The 25,163-nt window shown below is 35.4% G+C and overlaps 2 protein-coding genes across 3 annotated transcripts; one reads left to right on the top strand and one right to left on the bottom strand.

Annotated features, from left to right (window-relative positions):
* The first annotated feature begins 1,761 nt into the window (after positions 1–1,761).
* On the top strand, positions 1,762–15,892 carry LOC146136277 (uncharacterized). Of its 2 annotated transcripts, none has more exons than XM_083396055.1 (15): positions 1,762–2,094; positions 2,208–2,330; positions 10,235–10,306; positions 10,717–10,966; positions 11,054–11,197; positions 11,404–11,597; positions 12,030–12,179; positions 12,288–12,547; positions 12,680–13,206; positions 13,270–13,395; positions 13,475–13,715; positions 13,785–13,891; positions 14,333–14,505; positions 14,566–14,776; positions 14,883–15,892. In XM_083396055.1, the coding sequence occupies exons 1-15, from the start codon at positions 1,996–1,998 to the stop codon at positions 15,371–15,373; spliced, it is 3,168 nt and encodes a 1,055-aa protein (XP_083252181.1). In that variant the 5' UTR covers positions 1,762–1,995; the 3' UTR covers positions 15,374–15,892. The 2 variants fall into 2 exon arrangements, with proteins under 2 accessions (XP_083252181.1, XP_083252180.1); XM_083396054.1 differs by having other exon boundaries at positions 10,232–10,306.
* A 116-nt stretch (positions 15,893–16,008) lies between these two features.
* Positions 16,009–23,859, bottom strand: LOC146136276 (syntenin-1-like). Its single transcript, XM_083396057.1, has 6 exons — positions 21,679–23,859; positions 20,814–20,947; positions 20,527–20,702; positions 20,290–20,461; positions 19,129–19,220; positions 16,009–16,484 (listed from the first exon to the last, which is right to left on the bottom strand). Exons 1-6 carry the CDS (start codon positions 21,785–21,787, stop codon positions 16,433–16,435), a joined length of 735 nt encoding a protein of 244 aa, XP_083252183.1. The 5' UTR covers positions 21,788–23,859; the 3' UTR covers positions 16,009–16,432.
* Between the last annotated feature and the right edge of the window lie 1,304 nt (positions 23,860–25,163).

The following is a 25,163-nucleotide window of genomic DNA, read 5'->3' as shown; positions in this document are numbered from 1 at the left end:
CATCCGAATGAGACATCACAAGTAGTAAAAGTCAAGGCTTCTTTTCAGTTGTCTTACAGAACCCTTTCTCTTTAAAAATGAACAAAACGCATAAAGCAGATTATTTGTCTTAAAAATAGAAACACAATAAGTTACAGTGTTTTTTTAGCAAAGCTATTGCATTAAAAACAACTCGAAGTATTTGGGTCGCGAGACCTCATCGGTACTAGTAATTCTGGGTCGCGATTAAAAGTATTTGCGGACCACTGACCAGGGCTGCGGAGTCGGAGTCGGACTCGGGACTCGAGGAGTCGTTTTGTTTTTGCTGGAGTCGGACTCGGGTTTATTTTTTTGGCCGGAGTCGGACTCGGGTTATTTTTAACCGACTCCGCAGCACTGCCCCTGACCTAGATCTGCGCTTCTTACCGATGCGCCGTTGAAGGCCGCCAAGTGCGTCACGGAAAAACGGAAAACGTATTCGAAACATTGGACATATATTTTTAATTTTCGGCAATGTAATAAAAACTTGCAAATACTTAAAAGAAATGCCGATATACCCAAAAAACTACTCCTAATAACCCATGCCCACAGTTACTGGTCTAAATTATTGTCGTTGTCACCTAATGACGTTATTAGTTAGATTTATCAATTTTGTGTAATAAACTTTTTTGTTACACTAATAAATACTGGTATATTTATCACCATTTTATCATTATCAATTGTTACACTCAGCTTATTCTTTAATATGTAACCAACCACGAGTTTGTATAAGCAGTTGTAACCATCGCTCATAAATATATATACATGGAACACGTCTAAGACAACATATTTTTCTAGCGACTTTTGTGGATATTCAGGCATTTGTTTCGAAACAAATCAGCAAAAAACGTCTGTTTTAATTAGTTTAAGTTTTTTATTTACATGTACTGGACTAAAATTGTAATACTGCGAATGGAGCAAAACACGAGCACAATACGCCCAAACTTTTACGGTGCACATGACATTACTTGCACACTGTACAGGCAGCGAAGGGGTAAAGCGACAATGATTATATCGAAAAGCAGACTGCTGATTGTGAGAGTAGTGGTTTCCTAGGAGCGGCAGTAGCAGTAGTAGTGGAACTGGGAGAACTCCGCCACAACTAGCGACGGGAGAGCGAAGAGAATAGAAAGAAACAGCAAATCGCCGTGGCAGCTTTCTCTGCGCCCGGCTTCCATTTTTCGCCCTGAGACAATAGCCAAAACATCGTATGGCGGAGAAAATGGGAGAACTAAGAGCCACTGCCCTTGTAGAACTAATCGCTCTGAAAAAATCCTTGCTTTCTCCGTCTGTTGTTCATTGGTGATCAGTTGTGGGTTGTATCGCCGCGTCAGAGTTTCACAAATTTTGTTTTGGAGCAACTATAGTTAGTAGAATGACGTTTTCTTAATTTACTGGCAGATCTGTAGCGGTTTCCTAGGGTTATGAAAGACATTGTCATTTTTGTGACTATTAAAATTATGCGTTGTTAATCTTACCACTTAACAAAATTGTTCAACAGGTTATGCCGTTTTATTAAATTTTAGGATAATAATATTTTGATAACTTTTATGTGTTTGATCAACTCAAATTTGTAACGTGTTGGAATTCTGGAGAAGATACCATTCGAAACAGTTGGATTATGAATAATTCATCATTATGTCGTGCCGAAAAGCTAGTGGCCACCAACCACCACAACATAAGCATTAATAGCACCAAGACCTGCTTACATTTGCTATAGGATAGCTTAGCCTCCTTTAGCAAGCTTATACCAGACTTTTAAAATCACTAGTTACTTAAAAGTTTATTTTTGTATTATGTTGTGGGTTGTTTGTGACCTGCTAGTAATTTAAAATTAAACACCATTTGGGCGTTAGATTAAATATTTGATGTGCTAATTAAACTATACACATATTAAAAATATGTATACTGTGTTTCACATATGTTAGAGGCTTCATGTAAACTTATTGAGGTTATTAACATTGGCATTGCCACACAATGTCTTCGGGTGAATGTGCTCATTATAGTCATCCTCCAAGAAATATGGTATTTGATAGAGTGAAACAAAGAATGGAACACTGCAAACAGCATTCCCAGGTCAGACATAATTTTAAATGTCTAACTCTATAATTTGTTGTCACAAAATTTAAATATTCTGCCTTATTTAAGATATAAATTAAGTCATTAAGGTTAAACATTTTATAACTTAGGATTGTCAGGATAGACATATGTCAACACAACATCAACGCTCTGAGAACGACCGCCTTGCAACCAACATGCTAATGCAAAAGGCCCATGACAACAGAGCAAAGAAAACTGGCAAATATAAAACTGTAGGTATAACTTAATTCCTCCATATATAGTTGTCTAATATTCATAATTTCTAGTTGTTTCAAAAATTAATTTGAAATTAAAAATAGGATGCAGTTTGATATAGTACAGTGGCACATTGCATGATAACAAGTGGTGCAATATACCACACAGATAACACAAATAAAAGCAAGTCTGATGCAAGAAAAATAAACAATCTTATTAAAGCTATTTACATGTTTTTATTTATTTATTTAAAACTGCTTACACTGTTTATTTCTGAATATTACAATATTACGAATAATTAAAATGAAACGTTTTCCTTGTTTTGTTTTGTACAATCACATCTACTACATATTTTTAAAACTATATTTATATTAAACAATTTTACAGTCTTTTTAGAACTGCCAAATATGCCCAAATTACAATTCTTTTAAGGACTGAAAGGGGTTATGTTAAACTTTGTTTGAGTATCTGAGTGAGAAGTGATTTTTTCCTACCGTACCCTATAGAAAGATAAATAGGTTGCAGCGCTCACCCTTACGAACATTCATCAGTGGATTTTTGTCCTGTTTAAAAGTTATTATACTCTATTTAACAGGTGTACTCAGTATTTGTTTTAAACATGCTTCTACATGACCGAACAGCAGTGTCATAAAGCCATCTGTTTTACAACAGAACTTGGGGCGAAAACTAACTAATTTTTCAAAATATTTCATGGGTCTACCTGTTTACAATAAGAGGACTTATTCGGATTCATTTTTGGATGCTGATTTCAATGACCCCAAGAGTTTTTCTATCATATCAATATTTTCAAAAAAAAACTCAATTTAATATTTTGCTTAGTTTTAATGAGGAAATAGGTAAAGTATAGCATTAAGCCTCACTCCATTCACATTAGTTTTGCAGAAGTGTAATGGACACAAATTATCTTTTAAGGTAATACTGGTAGCTGATTCCAACAACGTTATCAGTTTTTTGTATTAATTCTTGAATGTTGATGGGATAGTACAGCTAAAACAAAGCATTTGGAACAAGTAATAGCCAAAGAGAAAGATAACATCTGTGACAAAGTATTGCTACCACCTCTTCACATCAAGCTAATGAAGCAGTATATAAAAAGCTGTGATAAGCATTGGGCGTTTTTGAGTTTAGTTGCCAGAAAAATTATAAAAAAATGAAATTATAAAAAACAGAGTAATATAAAGTTCAAACAGCTAATAAAAGACAAGGAATATATCAAAGCCTTGATTCAAGATAAAAATAAGGTTGGATTGTTTGAGCTGGGTTGTGACTGTGAGCAAGTTTTTTGGGTAAGACCAAATCACTTGATTATGAAGAACTTTTTTAATCTGTTTTGCATATTTCAAAAACTAGTTTCCAACATAAGCTTAGATCTGTACTTTCTACACAATCATTTGGATTACTTAATTAGGGACTATAAGTATAGAGCAAGCTAAGCGTTTCCACAAACTTGGTAAATCTATGGTAAATGATACCAATGTAGGGCAATGGGATTGTTTGACAGAGATAGAGAAGTTTTCACTGCCCCAAGGTCAGTGGAATATTTATATGATGGCTGGGTACTGTTGTCTTATGAGACATGGGAGGATACATATAAATCATAGAGAAAGTTCAAAGAAAAGAAACCCTTTCCCCCCCAATTTAAATAAATGAAATCAGATTTTTTTTTTTATTTCATTTTGTTTTTAGATTGGAATGAAATATATATATAATAATGCTGGAACTAAGTACCAGGAGCAAATATGCGTAAATTATTCACATTTCCAGGGAACTGTGGCTACATATGTGCACCTAAATGATTTCTTTTGGGAAGTTTTATTTTAATTATGAATTTGAATTTAGCACACAAATGAACACCAACATTTCAATTTGTTTCAACACTAAATTGCATTTTGTGTGATGGTTTTGCCTACATGGTGTCCACCAATATTAAAAACGAAGCCCTATTTTGCGTAAGCATAACCGCATGGCATGCTCTACTTCTAAGCAATTTACGATGTTTCGTTTTTAATATACTCATTGAGCCGAATTTCGTTAAACAAAGCCACGTGGTTGAAAACAGAAAAAGTAATTAACTCACGAAATTGGACAGAGTCGGGTAAGTTAAATGTATCAAAGTCCAAAAATAAATATTTGCTGAAATCTTCGTAACCCCGCAGGTCCTAAGAGCTGAAAACACCTATTTTATGCAGAAGAAACAAAAGCTTATCTTTGCTATGTACTCAGTCACGTTATTAGTGTGACATCACTGTAAAGAAAACAAAATGCAATAATCGTAGTAAAACAGAAACATATGGTGAGTGAGCGCGCGACTCAAAGAAAATTTTAGGCGACCCCACTGATCTAGAGACATATATATGTGATTGTTTTTTTGCTTTGTACACCTCAGCATATTTACATAAATATATATTTGCGAATGTGAATAATGCTTAATGCTCCTTATTTGTTCCTGCAGTAAAAATTATGATTTGTGTTTTGTAAAAAACAGTAGAATTAACACAAAATGTACATCTTATAAGACAGGCATTTTGACCTTAAGCAATTATTCAGATGTAGCTTTAGAAACATTCTTAATTTTTAAAGCTTTTTTTAGGCTATGTTACATTTAAGCGCCAAAATTCAAATTTCAAAATAGTTTTTTAACTCACTAACTACCAGGAGTATAAATATACAACAACTGTAAACTTTGAAACTTTATACTAAAGTGGAAAGGGAGATTATACATATGCTTGAAACCCATGAAATGTCATTGTTAAAGTTTCATTAGCTTTTGTTATTGTATGATTAATCTTGGCTGCTGTTCTAAAAAATTATTAAGCAAATTTTCAAATATGGCATTAAAAGCTTAAGATATTTTAGGAAAGATCGTAAAACCAAAAAATGGGAAGATAAAGGAATGTTATGTTAATTTTTGGCGATTTTAATCATAAGTTGCTAAGTTGCTCCCTCCCTTACTTTTGTGCTGTAAATTTGTATACAGCTTGAAATATTGGTGTTGGTTAAACCAGTGCAGTAGTACAAAAAAGTTTCGCTTGGTGTATTTTACTTCACTAAGCTTGCCTTTTGACATTATGTTTTGTTTACATCGGATATAAATCATGGTTGAGTTTGTGTGGAAGTAAAGTTTTACTAGAATCTTCTTATTTTAATGCATTTATGGTACCAATTTCACGAAAGTGCCAAGTTTCAATTATAAAATCCATTTCGGCCAGTAAAGTTACACTGGTTTTAGGGCAAGCTACAATAACTTGTGTAGCACACACTTGTGCTCTTCCTACATTTGAGCAGTGGTGTAAACACTGTACATCAAGCTTTTTATATTGTTAGATTGTTTTTTGCATTGCATTTAATTTAGTGGATCTGATGCTGATCCAAAGATTTAAACATCTGAAATTGTTGCTGTAGGTGTAGTATGTATCCCTTACTTTAAATGTAACATTTTTTACTGTTGGTTGACATTGATCAGGCCAATATTTGTGTTGAAATTGTTTGGTGATTTAGGGTCTGAGTTATAGTTTTTACATCTGTTGTTTAGTACTAGTCCTGGACCCAATGTTAGACCTTCTTTGAAAGCATTTGACAGTTTTATACAACAGCAAGGTACCCTCCAAATATAGTCACTTAGGTTTCAGGTTACTTTAAGACAGTAGTTGTATGTCGCAATTGCTTACTAAATGATTTATAAATTGATTTTATTGTGAAACATATAGGGTTAATCCTGTGCCATTGTTTACATGCTTTTGAATAACTTCATCACTCAAAAGTAATCTTTTCTATTTTACTATTAGTAGTTTTCTCATTATTGATTAACCAATCAATCTTATTTTATTTGCAAGTAAAGTACAATGTAATGTTAGATCAGGATAAAAATCACAGACATTAAAACAAAATAAAGATCAACCAATGTTAGGTTTTTTGACTGATACTAAATAACAATTTTTCATATTCTGGGATACAGTAATAACTTATAATTTAACATGTAATAATATAACATTCAGTTTATGTATCTGTAACCAACTTTTGTGTTATATATAATTTTTTGCATAATGCTAAACACATTAATACGTATACTACATTAAAGCAACCAGCTGTGAGAATAAAAGGAATTGGTAAATTTAGAAGTTCAAAAAATTAGGAAATTTGTTTGCGGTTTATAGCATCAGCTATATCCATAGAAAAATGTCGATCTAAAATTAATGATACTGATATATTGTTAATTAAAAGCAAACAATTATCCAAACAATATTCAAAATTTGGGCCTAAGTTTGTTAAACCCAACGGAGAAATGGATCACTTAAAATACGATCTTAAACTCGCTTGGCGCTGCTAGATAATTTAAACTGGTCAGCAAGTTCTTGTATTGTAAAAAAAATCCCGCGAGCCGTTAGTTGCGTGCTAAAACGCATGTTTTTAATTAAGCAGGATAATGTAATATCTCTGTATGCGAAAGGTTTTTTTTCTGCAATTAGAAAAAGTCAAAATATATTCAAGAGAACGAAGGCAAGCGTAAGCGCAAAAAATGCAATTAATAAAACATTTTTTTTTTATAAATTTGCGTTTTGTGGTAAAATAGCCAAAATATGTGGTGCGTTGCTTCGTGCGTCCGTAGCTTGCCCACCCCAGTTTAAAACAATGGTTATGTTAACAGTTTAACGTACTTTGCGATTAGAGCTATATTTCCAGAGCAACCGATTTTAGGTGGTGCAAGCGTATGCTATAAGACAATAACGTGAGTACGACATTCCCAAATACTTGATACAGCACTTTTTTATATTAACGGATCGTTTCTCCCAAATATGCCTTTATCAGAACACCGCTGCGTTCTTCAGTACAATTCGTTAGGTTGTTTGATTCTTTGTTAGCTAGTGAATAATTTATACAAAACTTTGTTAGACATCACTATCCAAAATTTTTATTCGCTAAGCGCGTTTGGCCATTCTATACTACTCAATAGTAAAACGGACAAGTATTTTATCCTTCGCTATACTTGTTTTTCACACATCGACCAGACCTTACGCCACAGGCGTTGACTAACTTAAGTAATTGCCGGCTTGCCTTTGGCGTTGCTACTACTACAGGAAACGCAATAGCAATATTTGTTGGTTCACTGCTACTTATTATTAAGTCGTTTCACATAAGATTAATACAATCTAATGCACAGTTTTTGTTCAAACTAACATACCTTAAGAGTTATTTCGCTTATTAGTTGCATTGCGTAAAAAAACATTTTGAAAGATATCACTATACCTATTAATTGAAGTCCTTTAAAGTTACTGGGGTGGTTGCTTGCTCTTGACGGTTTTGTCAGTTTAACGTATTGTTGTTAGATATAATGATGAGTGCCGTTTTTGGTCGCATCCCATTTCGTTTCCATATTTCAACTGGGTTCCGGGTGACACATGCGAAGGACAATTATTGTCCCTAACAGTTTCCTTTGCGGCTGCTTATTTTAGCCACCCCGTTTGAGTTTGTTGGGTACTGATGCATAGGTTTAGAGCTGTGATTGTTGAAAAAAAATTAACGTGCTTAACCCTGAGAAAAATGTAATAGATTCCAATTAACCCTTTTCAAGTTTAGCGTGGCCTGCAATAAAATAATAATTAAATAAAAACATTAAAAGGGCCTCATTCTTAACGATTACATGTAAACTACCTGAAGGCGAATTACTTCAATTTTGCTTATAAATGTCGAATTACTCTTTTGGGAGTACTTGCCCACAGTTAAAAACCAAGGGTTTGGAGTGTGATTGTCAACAAACCTAAAATACAAAAACAATAATTGTTTAAAAAGTTTATATGTTACTCTGTCTATCTGTGTTCGAGCAGCAGTTTTATTAGGTATTGCTAAAATTCGTAGCGTAAAAATACAATATAATTTCTATTAATCTAATTTATAACGAAATTTAAATATGAAGTTTGAATATTTGGACCATTGAAGGAATCTTTACTTCTTTCTTTGATGTGAATACTGTCGTTTGCAAAAACATTAGCCCATCATAAATATCGTACCGAACTGAACGCCGTGAGAACGAACTTTATTGTCTATTGTAATGTTGTTGGTGTGAATGAATTAAGCACGCGCGCTGTTTTCTATTGAATAGGAGCACAGTACCCATAGGCTCGGCTTTTGTCGACTGAGACATGATAGTGCAATTATTCCCGTCAGTTACGGCTATCGTACATTGTTTTACGTGTTTTCATATCTTTCACCATTAGTAGTCCATGTTTTTACACCGGAACATAATTTTGGCATTTTTTATGTTTTTTTAAATACCAAAACTTTATGTTTAAGCAATTCCTTGTTGTCCTGCAACCGTATAAGATGGTGACGTGGTGAATCACGCATCGAAAGCAACTCTATAAATTTTGTCTTTCGTGTGTCAAAAGTTGTACTTTTTTATTACCAGTAATGCTAATGTCCACAAATACACAAAACAGAAATCTAGGGATTCTCTGAAGTGGCCGTTCCGGAACTGACAGGTGAAACCAATGGCCTTATTCTGCTTGCTTTCCGGAATACTGCCTGCTTTCGATTTGTGTGGGCACTCAAGCGTAACACACTTTCCTGTTACTTTTGACGATGCGCCGTCGAAAATAAATTATATTTCTTCCTTTTCTCTGTGGAGCAAAGACGTTTACTGATTTAGGATTGTTACGAGGACTGGTGCAATCATTTAGCGTAGTTGAATCTCATGACACGCGCTTTTTTATCCATACGAGTTAACGTGCTGCCCAAATTGTGTTTATTAAGAAAGTTAAAGTTGGAGTTCGCTGTGATCGCCTTTACCATGTGGTTGGCTAAATAATGACGGTATCTTAACGTGTTCTTTAAGAATATAGCTTTGGATCTGTGTAATGCATTTTTGAAGTTATTAAGGGTTTTGCATTTTTATTATTTTTTGTGTGTTGCTTTCTGCTGCTGTCATCGTTTAAAACCTACATCACTTGCATTTATCTCGATTGTGGTTTGACCTGTTTTCAAAATCGTTATCAAATTACAATTAATTGCAAGCATTATGCTTGCCTACGGCTAGTAAATTGGATCTCAACAAGGGTTCGATCTAACCCCAGGGGTTCGACGGGAACATCCTCTAAAACATTACAATACAGCGTATTTTAAAATGGGCCACGGGCACGCCCAAACTATGTTTTTTGCCAACTTTACCCATGTAAATACATATTTTTTCGCTCCGCGCGAACTTCGATCCCCTTTTCTATGTTTTATGCTTTTTTTGAAGAAAATCAGGGCGTCACGTATCCTTTTGAAATTTATAAATTGATCCGGTCATACCATGACCGTCGCTCTACCAACTAAGCTACGTAAGCTCAAAATGGAGCGAGTCGAGAAAAAACCATAGCACCATTGCATGCTGCATCCTGTTCGTACATACAACATCAATCGAAGGGGTCAACAGCCCGTATTTCAGCAACTTAACTTTATTTCTTAAAGCCTTCATGTTTTCCCGAAACAAAAGTCCTGGATCCGTCCCGTGTTAACGGCAATTATAGGCGAAAGAAACAGATACTTTCTGTAAAAGCTTGCAGAATTTAACAGGGTATCAAAGGTTAAGAACACTAGGCTAGCATAAGGAGTATGTTCGCTGGTTAACGCATCAGTCGTGACGCGAATTTTTACGCTTGGTACCGTGTTCAGTAAGCGAAAAATTTATTGGACGACTTAACTGTTTCGCGTAGCAACAAAGGACTGCTTGGACAAGCGCAGTTTTTTATTAAAAGTAAATCACAAATTCGCATAAAACAGAAACTATGAAAAGTTGGCGGTAAAATATCGGCGGAAATTTTTTATTCCGATATATCGGTGGTAGGAGAGAAAAATCAGCCGATATTAGAAACTCTTAATATAAGCTCCTAAATCATTTGTATAACTCCATTATATTTAGCAGGACACTGGGAGGTCAAAACAGTCTAGCGATCAAGGAATGGAATCAAGGTCGGACGACGTAACACGAAGAATGGTAATTAATTTACAATGTTATGCAATATTTTTTAGCAATTATTTCCGACAATGTCGGTGAGTAATTTGAAGCTAGAAACTGTCGAACTGTCGAATAGTGGCAGGCTTTTGGTGGTTTTCCTTTAAGGAAGTTTAAAAATACCCCCCCCCCCCGCACTGCCGCAACACAACGTTCTCAACTAATATGTAAGTTTTCACGCACACGCATGAACTATGACTTTAAAACTACTGTTCCATACAACTGTTCAATGCTCTTAGAACTTGTTTAAAATTTGCCCAAGTTATCCTGCTAATTTTTTAGGGGGGGTTGCGTTTTAAAAAGAGGTTAAAAAGGTCCACGGGAAAAACGTTAAGGTCCATAGCCCTAGCAGTAGTTTGTAATACGTTGGCAACGATTTTATTTGTGCCTAGCTAAAACGAAAACTTGAGGTGAACAGCGTTGGTGGCAACAATGACGGGACTGGGGCAATGCAGAAACCAAACAACACCCATAATGCATGCGACTCCACGCTGCCACCTAGCGGAAATATGCCTGGTGACTTTTTGTCAAGTCAGCAGTTTGAATTTGCTACCACTGCCAATATTGAAACTGCCAAGAAGATGAAAATGGACTCAGGCTTTTTCCAACAGCAGCAGCAACAGCAACAACCACAGCAACAAGGTGATGTCTTGCAGTTAAATCTAAGAGTAATACATAACAGTTATAAATTTGCTCGGGAGTTTTTCAAATTATTGTTATTTTTTGCAGGTCCAAGTGTCTGTCAACAGCAGGGCAAAGTATCAAGCCTATCTGTTCAGATTGTGCAACAATTTAGCAATGAACCACAGCAAAGAATCGAGACAACTGTTAATGTGAATACTAGCATCAACTCTTCTAGCATGGGCAATTCAGGTGCGCTGTGACAGATTTTTTATGTACAGTGAATAACTATTTTACTACAAAGTGGCCCATATTTTATTTTTGTTATGTATTGTATGTGCGAGCAGTCATTGTCATTCGCCTTGAAGAAGGCAACTTGAATAGGTTGTTTGTTGTCGAAACATTAAAAAATAATTACCAGACGACTATCTATTTTTATTATGCTATGTCTTACTCAGATGGGCAATCGGTAAGTGTGAACGTGGGATCTAAAGACATCAAACAAGAGATGGGCCAGGACAATAACCACATGTCACAAAACACATTTGTTAGTGCAACAATGGGTAATGGACAGAGGACTCAACAAGGTGAAGATATGGGAGACGGATTGGAAAATTTTCCTGATCTCATTGGTCCAGATCTGGATTTGGATGTAAGAGAATTTTAATAAGAAAATACACTGAAATAAGTTTATTTAGTAAAATTTAGTTTGGCTGTGTTAGTATAACTAATGTTATATAATTTCAGAAAGAAACCTGATAATCCATGCAAATAAAGTCTGCCCACAATGACCTTATATCATAAAAGCTAATGGCTGGTTAAGATATATCCTTTCTCTAGTCTACAACTTAATTAAATCTTGAAATTAAAGTAATTTAGCCATTATCCCTGACTTTACTTTAAACAAAGCGATTATAACTGTATTTTCTTTTAATTAACACACCCGGTGTTAAAAATTAGGGTTTTGTCGGAGAGGCTGTGTATTCCTGGGCAAGATCCTGCCCTTTGTTAGTATTCATATATACAGGTATATAAAGGATAATAAAAAAGTGTTGTTTTGGATAACAGATCTATGCATTTGTAGACTTTGCTGGGTGACTTGTCCCAAAGTGATGACTTGCCTGGTTTTCCTGTTTCCGGCACCCAATCACAACACATGGGTCAACCCCAACAAGAGGGGGCAATGGCTCGGGAACAACAACTTGGTCAACCACATGTTGAAAGCAATCATACAGTAAATTTATGTCATATATTGCAAAGCAGATGAAATAATAATTAACGCAATTTTTAATTTTAATTGAAACAAATAAGTGACCATTAACAGCATTAATGTTTCTTGCAGAAAGAGGCCATTTTCCATTGCAAAACTGAAAAGCCGGACTTTCCCGGATTCATTAATGAGCAAAACAGTGAAAAGTCCAGTAGTCAAGATTTGTTCAACAACAACAATACATCTGACAATAACAGGATGTTTCCTGATGGCAGTGGTAATGGTTGTGCCTCAAACAAAATGTCTTTTAGCCATAACAACTCTTCATACCAACAGCAAAGCCATACAAGCAACGTTACAAGTAGCAATATGACAAGTCAGCATATTCAAAGGTATAATAATCTTAAAAACCTGTCAATATTTGTAAAAAAATCCTAAAAATACAAATATTTTTATTGTTTAAAAAATTCGAATCAAAGCAACATTATTTAAACTACAACAGAATAACCACATGTTTTAAACAGATTAAGTGTGTCTGTCAACTCCAAGTTTAATATAAACCAACAGCAAGCACAGCAGCAGGTCCACCCCATGCCTCATAGTAATGGTCAACCAACAACGAATGGGTCATTGTCAGCAGCTCCCAAATCTGCTCCAAGACTTTCTCACCCAACAACAAGCCTGTCCAAGTCAATATCACCCTCCCCTGTATCCTATTCTGTTTCCCATCAACCTCATCCTGGAGTCAATGACTCCAATGTTGCTGTGTCATCTTTCTATGGGGCAGTTCCAAGACCTCAAATGAACATGCATCAGATGCCTGGTGGTATGCCATCATCTATGGCAGATAACATGCATAGACAGCAGCGGGTGAACATGTCTGCTCCTTCAACGCAGAATCAAATGCAACAGTCTTTTAATCCAATGCATCATCATCCAAGCCAAGGTATGGCTTCTGGTTTGGGTAATCAGGGAATGCCCTTGTCAGATGTTTCAAGGGCTCAACAACTGAAGGAACTTGCAGAAAAAACCAAGCGACCTGACATGCCTAGTATGTAATCTCTTTTAATAATTTTTGTTTAGAAAAATCAATAACTCACATAACGTTTTTCAGTGATGAACACATGGTCATCAAATACGTCAACATCGCTAAACATGTCATCAAACCTTTCTTTTAAAGGCCACTCGCACTCAATTAACCAACAGCAACATATATCCGCCGATATGCAGAACTTTACATGTAAGATCCTAGTTTGTTCTAAAATCAACAATTTTAGTTTGAATCAATTGAAAAACCTCTTGTTATTATTATACACCAGCATTTCAGGCCCCATCAGCAGCACACAATAGTGGTATTCAACATCCCAGCGCACCACAATCCAGTAATTACAAGGAGGCAGCAGCAGTTGCACATGATGTTCTCTTGGCAAGTCGCCAGCAGCAACAACACAACACACATGCCACACCACGACTACCAAACTATCCCTCTGAGAGTTTTTATCAGGGTGGCATTCCCAAATCTGCCGGTGGGATGACAACAAAGACTATGTTTGGTCAAGGGTATGAATTATCGTATAAAATTCAACTTAATTGTATATTTTAATTTTGTTAAAATGTATTTATGTTTAGGCACATGAATGTTAACCAGCTGCAAGCAATGCAAAACAAGCAATTTCAAAATATTAGATCTCAACAAATGCCTAGAAATTTACACAGACCTGGAGATATGCCTAATGGTAAATGTATACTGCTCATCCATATGAATTTCAATTTTAAATATTGAATTTCAGTTTACTAATTATTTTAACTACTGTGTTTATAGGTAATGTTCTGGTCGTCTAGAACAGTGCTTAAACTTTTTTAGTTTTGTTCACCCCTAACACCAATCCAGATTCCATTCACCCTTGTCTCATGATATGATAAAACTATCTCGTCTATATATAACAGCACAAAATGAACACCCGGAATATCCCCCCTGCTCGCAAGCTATCGTCCATTTCTGACGGTTCACCCCTGCAAACATTCACCTGATTAAAAAAATACTGGTCTAGAAATTGCTTTTATGAAGACGTAATCATGCCAGGCTGTTTTTTAGCCTTATGTTCACTTGGTGTGCCCGTGGTCCTCAAGACTCAGGACAATGTATAATGATTTTAATAAATTGTTTGACAATGCAGGGGGCCTTGGAAGAAACTTGCCTGGTAACGCATTTCCAAGGCAGAATGAAAGCGGTTATGGACAGCAGCCCATTCTCCCCTCTGGAGCAATGGTTAATGGTTCTTCCTCAATCAACATGAGAGTCCATCAGGCCGCACTGGCCAACAGTCAACAAAGTCAAATTGTTCAACAGGTAAAATCTGCTCTTCTGTTATGTTTTAGAACGACCTGTAAGTAAAAAATTTTGACACAGAAATATATGGTGGAACAATACCACATGAATGCTGGCCATAAAGCAGGCCAGATGACACCAGCAGGAATGCTAAGGCACCCCATTCCTACTGGTAGACAAAACATCCAGTATGGACAACAAAATAAACAACACCACAGCCAAAGTCTTCCTCCTAATATCGGTTCATCACAGATGGTTGGTGGAAGTGTGAACAATTATATGCGTTCTGCAGGTACGCTGTTGTATGATTTTGTTCTTTGTTTCGAAGTGTTTTAATATTTAAAAATGTTTTAATGTAAGCCAACACCCAACGGATAATAAAATAAATATTTTTTTAGGTTGGAACTCATCTAGTGGTGCTCATATCAATTCAGCTCCAAGCAACGTGCCACCAGTGACGTTGTGGAATAATCATGGTGTTCAACCACAGATAGGCAACAACTCGAACAAAATGATGTGCCACAGTATGAACATGAACTCTAATGTGGTACCTGGGATGCATACATTGTCTGGCATACACCACAAAATGTCGGCGTCCAATGGAATGTGTGCTGCTGGGGATATGTCAGTCGGTAACAACGTTTCTATGAACCAAGCTTCAAATACCAATCCCATAAATAACCACCCCCACATGACACCATCAGGTGATCAACAACATGTGTTTTCCCCTGTTATGTTGCCAACAAACAATTCTACTATTTCTGATTCTGGGTTTTCTTTGGGTGAAGGAAATGACTCATTAAATGGATTTTCAGAGTCCACATTTCCAATGCCAAACTCACCAAACGGAGAACTTAATTTAATAAATGATTTTCTTGACGGAAAGTAGTTCACATGCAAATGATCTTTCTCTCTAAAACTTGCATGATATTTAAAAAACAACAATGATTTTAATGAGTACACATTTTTTTTTATTTTTTATCAGATCTTACTTTTTATGAACTTAGAAGCAATAATACACTGCTATTTATAAATGGTGCAAAGAAATTGACTTTCCTTGCTTTTATTTTTACTTTCCTAGAATGATTTTACTACATTCTTGACGTTTTTTAGACTATGTGCGAGTGCTTTAATATTGTAAATGTTCATAGATACTTTTTGTAAATATTTGTTGGGCTACCCCGTGACCAAAAATACACAATTTAATTTATCACAAATGTTTTTGCTTGCAATAGTTGTTGCCTAAATTTGGAGCAATACAAATATTGTTAGTTTTTACCAGTAGGGTGTTTTGTTGGCACTACTCCTCTTTATAGGACTGCAGTGTTATATTTTGTGCTTTGTTTTCAAAACTTTATTATTTACTGTTTGTTGAGTTCCAGTTTAATAAATGATGGTGCTTATTTTCTTTTTTGCTACCCACTAAAAGTGTTAAAACAACAACCGTTTTAACCTGTTCTAAATTTGTTTTTCTACTCTCATCAGCAGTTACTTGTAACCAATCTACAAAAACTTTGATCAAATAAATAAGACTTCATTTTATATGTACAGGTATTTTTATTTTCATAGCAATTGCACAACCATATAGAGCAGTGGTTCTCAATGGTATCAATGGGACGAGTGCACTTTGTTATCAGCTGGGCTATGAGTGAAACAATCGCGAACAGTACCATGACCGTACAGCCCACAGTGTTTAAAAACGTGAATGAACAACTAAATCAGCTTGGTTGGAAAAGTAAGTTGTCTGAAAGCGTTGTGTTGATTTTAGGTGGCTCGCGGACCCCAGTTTGAGAACCACTGATATTTATTAGAATAAAAAGAAAACAGATAGTGTTTGATGACAAATAGTAGAAAAAGACTGCACAACACCATATCACATATGTACAACAACTCTTTTAAGTGCTTGAGCATATAAAGCCGGAATTGAACAGTAGGGGTACAATTCTTTTTAGATGTCAGGAATAGAATGATCTTGATTCTTTAAAAGTCCAAGGTTCATGCTGTATAAAACATATTATTTAACAAGATATGTACTCGTTGGCAGGCAGAGCTTTTTTATTTATTTGAATTGTGATGAGATAAGTCAATATTTTTTATCTCACTGGAACCTGGTGAATTAAATGTTGAATGAGTTATAATTGTTATCACATTTAACAAAATCATCTTGATAAAGCCTCAATATTGAGCAACTTTAGTACCCAATTCAGCACATATCTTTTTAAAATCTAAATTATAAGTTTCCTCAAAAAATATCACAACCGGACATAATCTAAGGATTTTTTATTGTCCTCAAAAACAAAATTCCCAATAGTGTGACTTGTCTATGCAACTGTAGTTTTTAAATATGGTAATCCTAGTCTAAGCTCAATAAATCCCTCATGACTTAGCATAGCTTATCTACATGGATAGATATGTCAACTTTTATAGTGCCATGTTAGTTATGTTTAAATAAACAAATAATGTGAAACTGTACAATTGAAAGCATAGGCGCCGAACTTTCAAAATCCCAGAGCGTTTTTTGCACCAGTCCTTAAAAAGGGGGTCCCAAAATTTCAACTTAGGGAATGACGTCACAAAAATATAACCAGACACAGCCAATTAACGTCCAGCAAAAGCGAACCTTTTAAGACGCAAAGCGAATCAGGCTTTGAAACCGCTAAATGTGCAATCGTTAACTTCAGGCGAAAAACTAAACCAAGATGGTGAATATGTATGATTAATTAGACATCAGCAGCGCAGTTTCCCAAGTTTCGTGTAGGGGACCACGCTAAATTGCAAGCACGTCTCTCGCCACCTGCAATACTAAACAAGATCGGTTTTCCCGGGTGTTATTATGCCACGATTTGCACAACATCTGCGCGAGCACAAGTGGTTAAGAGAAAATAAGTTGTGTCACTTGCACACTAAACACGTGGTCTTTGGATATGAAAATAATTTTGCGGTAACTATCATTACATAAAAAGGCGACTTTAAACAGTCACAGTTAGACCACCTTTTCAAGAGACTTTGCGTTAGTTACAAAAATTATGTTGTTCCACCAAAATCGGATACTAGCGCGCGACCCTAACTTGACGTTTTTAGCGAGAAAAAAGGAAGAAGGCTTGTCTTAGGGTTGGTCGAATACATTTTTGCTAATCAGCCAACCTGAACGAATGAAAGAGAAAAAACATCCATCCTGTGTTTACAATCGACCACACAAGACACGAAAAACGGCGTTTTGCGTTTAAATTTTGGTTTCGCATTAGCTTGAGATGTGTGACCCAATTACATTAAAAACATTCGCGCTTTGGACAGTAAGTTAAACCCTGACGAAAATGGGGGGAGGGACTTGTGCGAGAGGAGTCGGCGTTATTGAACGAGGATTTTTATACGTGTTTGGCGTTTGAAAGCTTATGTTCGGAATATTACGCTTATTTATCGATTTGAGTGACCAAACGTCTCAGCATATTTAAACATTTAGGAATTGTGACGCTAGAGTGCTAGACGAAGCACTGTGTTATACGGCGTTTAAAAGTTAGGAAATAGGTTAACACTTGTCTATTTTAGCCTCAGTAATTGGCTTGACGCATCTTTTATCACAGAAGATTTTTCACTGAACACAAATTTCTCATCAGCTTAAGCGCGACCTGGTATTTCGTACTTTCAGCGCCGCTTCGGTTTATTAATAAGTGCGAACGAACACTTTCGGAGATGGTACTTCTCCCCATGTGATTCAGGAAAGTCGCGCATATAGTAAACCACGATTGTGCTACTTGCGGTGTAGGTTGCGCTATCTTTAATATAGTGTTCACAGAAGTGGAGTTGCACACTAATTGCACACGAAACTTGGACAAATTCCAGGGCGTTTGACGCACTACAAGAAATCTAGGGTGTCAAAAAACGCTTTGCACAGCTACGTTCGGCGCCTATGATTGAAAGAACAACATCAAATGCGAATTACCTTTTTCTTGTTAAACTTTTTTCCATTTAAAAAAATAAAAAATACACAATCCTGAATTATACACAAGAGAGCAGTCTTACTTTGAGCGTAACTAGCATTGTCACGCGAAATATATACACTAAGCCCCGTAAAATGTTGTTTCGATCTGGTGCGGTAAAAAAGCTCTTGCAATCCAATACTATTTGGGCCATTACCGAAATACCAAACTAGTTTGCTTGTGTTTTTAAAAGAACTCTCTGTTACTATTTAACCCGTTTTCTGTAACCAAAGCATCATGAGCATGTTGCACTCTATAAAATTAAAATATGCATAGAGACACAATAAGTTACTGTGCTTTTTCAACAAATCTATTTGTTGAAAACATTTCGTATTTGCTAATCTTTGTTTTAATTTACCTTGTTTTCTAAATGTATTTAACAGCCCTAATCATTACCACCACTAAATTTCAGGAAAAATAGTTCGGCAAATATTGTTTGGCTTTTTGGTAGCACTTGTTTTATAAAATGATTTTTAACAAAGATGATGCATATTGTATTTTATTCAGATATTATGGTCTGAAGCCTTTGTTTTTTTTTTCTCAAACTCAAACCAAGGATTCGTCTTTGATTTCAGTGTGAAACTACACTTACTTTGCCAGAATACCACCTTGCAAAGTCAGGTTTTTGTCTATAACATCATAAAAAATGACACACATCAAAATTTACCTTTTTACAATATGTTGAAACACAAATGTTGGCATGATAGTAACAGTTACACTTTCTCCACCATTTAGCATTACATCTTGAATGTCCTTGTCCTATAAATAAATGTTTGTTAATATTGCCGTTTATGTAGTATGACATAGCACAACCAGTAGGTTAACATTCTTTCAGGTGGCCCTTGAGCTATTGTAAGTGGTTGAAGGGCTACAACTTAGAATCAGCAATTTAATTTAGAATTTAATTCTTCGTCTTATATCTGCATACTAGAAGCACTGTAAGTATGGGGGGCCGGGACTTTTGGATTTATTTTTGACGTATGCATAAAAATATGAAATGCATAACTAAATAGCAGGATGTTACCTGAACTCAAGTAATGATAACTAAGTAACACCATAAACTCAACTGAAAAAATAATACACATGTACTGTGGCTAAATCAACTCTTTGGAAGTTTGGTTTTCACTATTAGTCAATTAATATTTACACAACTGGAGGTTCAGGATGTAGCAGGAAAGGATACAATTGTTGTTTCTAAACTTGCTCTCTCTTCAGAGCTTGCATATCTTAGTTGGTTAGATTGATGGTCCCAGTTTGACAGAGGTCATGAGTTAATCGGTGGTTTAGACCCCTACAACAGTGCTTTCCTACCCCTGGGTTGCGAAGCATTTCTAAATGTTACGGTTTTCTATAAGGTCGGGAAATTATTGCATTATCATTACGTAACATTTATGCAACAAAATTAGATGTGTTGTGTTGCATTAACTATTTCAGTACGCACGTCAGTAGTAAAGATGCAGGTTTTATGTAACTTTATTCGTTTGGTCATATCTCATTGTGGGTTGCACAAAAAAACTTGCATTAAGGTTGGGAAGCACTGCCCTACATGGCTTCAAGTGTACTATGATGCTGTGCACCATTATTGTTGGTCAGTACGTTTGGTATCCTTCTGAAGTTCTAGGTCGCAGTTCCACACACATGTGTATGGATACTTCGATTTTACACTAATGTTAATTCTAGCTACTGATGTGAGATATTAGGATTATATGGTATTTTTGATACTGGTGTACTGTAAAAACAGCTGAATTTGTCAATTACATAAAAACTCAAAACCTTAGCGGTTTTTCAGTTGTTAATTGGATTTCTATGAAGCCCTTATTTTAGTTACCTTCATGCCAATCACACACTGGCCATTGACTTCACACAAATTATGATCTATAAGCAAGCCGTTGCGGGCAGCAGAGGAATTTTGCACCAATCCTGTTATCTTTCCTTCTTTGAATATAAAGCCAACATGACCAGAACTGTCTTTTTGAAGTGTAACTGTTCTTTCAAACGGCCTAAAGAAAACAAACAGTTAGTATTCCCCCATCAGAAAAACACACCAGAAAATTATGCTTCTTACCTATCTCGAATGGCAAATTCAACTCTCTGTGGATTGCTTTTTTTTAGTATTTTCATGACCTTGTCAGTAGTGTAACCAGCCAACGTTTCATTATCAATTTGTAAAATCTGATCGCCAAAACGAATACCACCCATTGCAGCAGGAGAACCTTTGCTTACAAAAGCTACAAATATCCCCTAAACAAAAATATGGTTACCAGACAACACTCACAATCAGATTACAATAAAACTTTGTTGTACTTATTTTCATGTAATGTGCCTATATACCCATTCAAGGGGCTGTAGTACCTTGCTAACAGATTTAATCTTTAATCCAAGTTTTCCCTTTCCATCTTTGCAAAGAATCACCATTCGGATACCTTGCTTTACTTCGGCCCGTCGCATTCCAATTGCATTTTGACTACTGATAGGGGCAATCATTCCTAAACAAGTTGTGTAACTGAAATAGCTTATTTCGTTATGTTATGTATTTGGGGAAATTTGGGTATGTGCATGAAAAATGCAATATTGAACATTGTAAGCTACCAACTTTGTTCAGTTGCCTGACACATGTGGTGCATATTAAAGTACCAATAAGGACAGTTGTTTGACTTCCTGGTTTAGGATTTTGGTACAAGACAAGGCTCGAAAATCAACTAAGCGTTATAATCCACACAGGTATGTATTGTAATCTAGCCCTTTGTAACAGTGAGCCTATGAACCCCGGTATAGCTGAGGTTGTGAGTTGAAACATTTTACCGCAGGCAAGATTTTTTACACTAAAACATATAGGCCAAATGATTTTGGTAATAGCCATTCAAAGGTATCCAGCATGTTATCATGTTATGCTATTAATTCTTGGCAAATACTACAGCAGGGTTAGATTTGAATATATACCTGTGGATTCCATAATTCAAACTGAAATCAATTTGCATCCTATTCATACAACTTCATGTTAACGGTTTAACAGCTCGAAAACAAGAAAATATTTTTCAAATCAAATTCATTCACTCTTATCTAAACCAATTTTTTTAGTTAATCTGGTAATAATAACCTAGTTTAGAACTATTTTGTAATAGTTAATTTCTACTTTTATCTAACTAAAAAATGACAAAAAAGTGGCCTGTTATCACAAGGCTGTCCCCTTCAAACTGCTGTGTGGCATATTATTTACCTGTTATCTTTGATACAGTTGCATCAGCTACAGCAACCTGGTTTTGATGTTGAACAGAAACCATGGGCATTATTTGTTTTACTTCATCTGAGTGCAGGTTTAATCCCATGTACTCATCCAGTGAGGGGTAAAGACTTGAGACTGCCGGTCCAGCTAGTAACACAGGTAAAAAAATGAGCCTAGCATGGTAAATATGGCAACAATAAAGCAATAATTATTTGGTTATATTATATATACATTATTAGAACCAAGTCTAGTGCCTTTCTAAATATTTTATTAAGTAGGCTTTAATTTTAATAATTTTCTGATCGACACCAAAGTTCACAATGACATTTAACTACACATTTACATCCTCTTCTTCTAATGTATGGGTTACAAGGAGAAGCCAGAGAATAAAATAAACAAGATTGCAGGAAACGCACCATTATACCCATGTTTTTTTACAAAATAACACAGTGAAAACCTGAATATGAATAGAACATAATAGCTTGTTTAGAAATAGTAAATGTATTTTGTTAAGAAATCTTTTAAGCCTGGTGATTACAAGTTTAAATGTTATATATTTAGGGTACACACTTTTATTGATTTATAAATCCACATTTTCTTTCTATTGATTAACGCTTACCTTACTGTTCCCTACCCCGGACTATTTAGGGCCGTGGTAATTAAAAATGGGTAAGGCATGGCAAAATTTTGGTTTAGCATGTCTGTTTTGTTTTCAGGAAAAGCACATTAAAAAAGTTTGATAATTTCACTGGTTTAGGGGGTTAGACAGATCATAAAATCTTAATCAGTCTTTCAACTTTTTATGTTTTTAAGTAACTTGTTTTCCAGGCTGTTGCTAATGCTATGATAAAGATACTGGCTTTCCAAAATGTCACCACCATTCTCAATTATTTAAGGAACATTCCGGAGCACTAAATAAGTCCTCAACCCCTTGACCAGCATGTAAATTCCCACTTCAAGGCAGTCAAGTGCTTTTTGCACCAGGTCTCTCTGTTGAACATCACCGTTAATCTTAAAAATGAACCTTTGGCTATCAAAGTTGTAACCAGGGAAGTGGGAGTCAGAGTTGAGTAAGACTGCCTAAAACTACCCGAGTCCGACATGTGCATTACCAGATTTCAACACCTAAAAGGTCGCAAGCTGTAAAAAGTGTAACGGGTGGTGTAATATTTTCCAACAATATTTAATTATTGGATGAATGCAATGATACACGTTTAACATATTTAGTTATGTAAATGGGTGAAAGTGAAATGGCTTTAAGGTCTGACCGGAACTCCAGTTAATTTTTTTGGCTAGAGTCGGACTGTGGTTATTTTAACCTGACTCTGTAGTCGTGGTTGTTACAGATATATCATTGCATTTACAACAAAACATTTTTAGCAGAATGTAGTATCTTTCGAAATGTAGGTAAAATGGAATGAAATTATAATGGTATAACTTAAGCAGTAATCACAGCATGATGCAGGTTGATTAGCTAAAGTGTTAGGTAAGGGAAAAATGTAGCTAGCAAGAACCAAACATACATTTCGGTATAGTAAGAATCTTGCACTTGCAATCCATCATTGATGTCTTATCAGCCTGTTTTGTTTTTAACTTCCCCTTTGTTGCTTTATAGCTATCTTAACTGATTGGTAAAAATGCAACAAAACCTGTAATTTTGGAGTTTAAAAAAAGAGGCTGTCTGGCATGCACAAATTTATCACAAAATCACTTTGTCCCTGAAAATATTAACACCAACAAATTTCCATTTAAGCCTCTCTACATGAGTGAAACCAAAAAGCGCACCAAAGGGTATGAATCCACGTATGTCACATAGGTTCATTACAGCACTTCAACAGTGCTGCATGCGCAATTAAAATTTGACATGTGATAATCTGACTTTAATGCATGTAAACAAGACGAAAAGTTACATTTTTAGCAATACCAAAAGCCCAGACACCCTAGGTATTTTAGGTAATAATCTCCTTGATACTTTGATAACGTTATGCTACGTGCCTTCATGTTTATGTAGCATTTATCAGAAAACATTCACCATCACACTTAATGCAAGTTAAAATGAGGATAATATTGGTTTGTCAATAATAGTAATATTAATAACCGCTTGTACATTTTTAAACAACTGTAGCTTGCTAAATTAAAAAAAACAGCAATCAGAATTATCACAAGTCACTTTTGTACTGTGTGCTATGCCAAAGAAAAAAGATTAAAAAAATTAAATTTAAGATTTAAAAAATTAAATTTCTGCAGGTACGCTGTTGTATGATTTTGTTCTTTGTTTCGAAGTGTTTTAATATTTAAAAATGTTTTAATGTAAGCCAACACCCAACGGATAATAAAATAAATATTTTTTTAGGTTGGAACTCATCTAGTGGTGCTCATATCAATTCAGCTCCAAGCAACGTGCCACCAGTGACGTTGTGGAATAATCATGGTGTTCAACCACAGATAGGCAACAACTCGAACAAAATGATGTGCCACAGTATGAACATGAACTCTAATGTGGTACCTGGGATGCATACATTGTCTGGCATACACCACAAAATGTCGGCGTCCAATGGAATGTGTGCTGCTGGGGATATGTCAGTCGGTAACAACGTTTCTATGAACCAAGCTTCAAATACCAATCCCATAAATAACCACCCCCACATGACACCATCAGGTGATCAACAACATGTGTTTTCCCCTGTTATGTTGCCAACAAACAATTCTACTATTTCTGATTCTGGGTTTTCTTTGGGTGAAGGAAATGACTCATTAAATGGATTTTCAGAGTCCACATTTCCAATGCCAAACTCACCAAACGGAGAACTTAATTTAATAAATGATTTTCTTGACGGAAAGTAGTTCACATGCAAATGATCTTTCTCTCTAAAACTTGCATGATATTTAAAAAACAACAATGATTTTAATGAGTACACATTTTTTTTTATTTTTTATCAGATCTTACTTTTTATGAACTTAGAAGCAATAATACACTGCTATTTATAAATGGTGCAAAGAAATTGACTTTCCTTGCTTTTATTTTTACTTTCCTAGAATGATTTTACTACATTCTTGACGTTTTTTAGACTATGTGCGAGTGCTTTAATATTGTAAATGTTCATAGATACTTTTTGTAAATATTTGTTGGGCTACCCCGTGACCAAAAATACACAATTTAATTTATCACAAATGTTTTTGCTTGCAATAGTTGTTGCCTAAATTTGGAGCAATACAAATATTGTTAGTTTTTACCAGTAGGGTGTTTTGTTGGCACTACTCCTCTTTATAGGACTGCAGTGTTATATTTTGTGCTTTGTTTTCAAAACTTTATTATTTACTGTTTGTTGAGTTCCAGTTTAATAAATGATGGTGCTTATTTTCTTTTTTGCTACCCACTAAAAGTGTTAAAACAACAACCGTTTTAACCTGTTCTAAATTTGTTTTTCTACTCTCATCAGCAGTTACTTGTAACCAATCTACAAAAACTTTGATCAAAT

The sequence above is a fragment of the Ascidiella aspersa genome, chromosome 8, assembly GCF_963924565.1.
Source record: "Ascidiella aspersa chromosome 8, kaAscAspe10.2, whole genome shotgun sequence".
Lineage (NCBI taxonomy): Eukaryota > Metazoa > Chordata > Ascidiacea > Phlebobranchia > Ascidiidae > Ascidiella > Ascidiella aspersa.
This window is presented reverse-complemented; position numbering and strand designations above follow the sequence as displayed.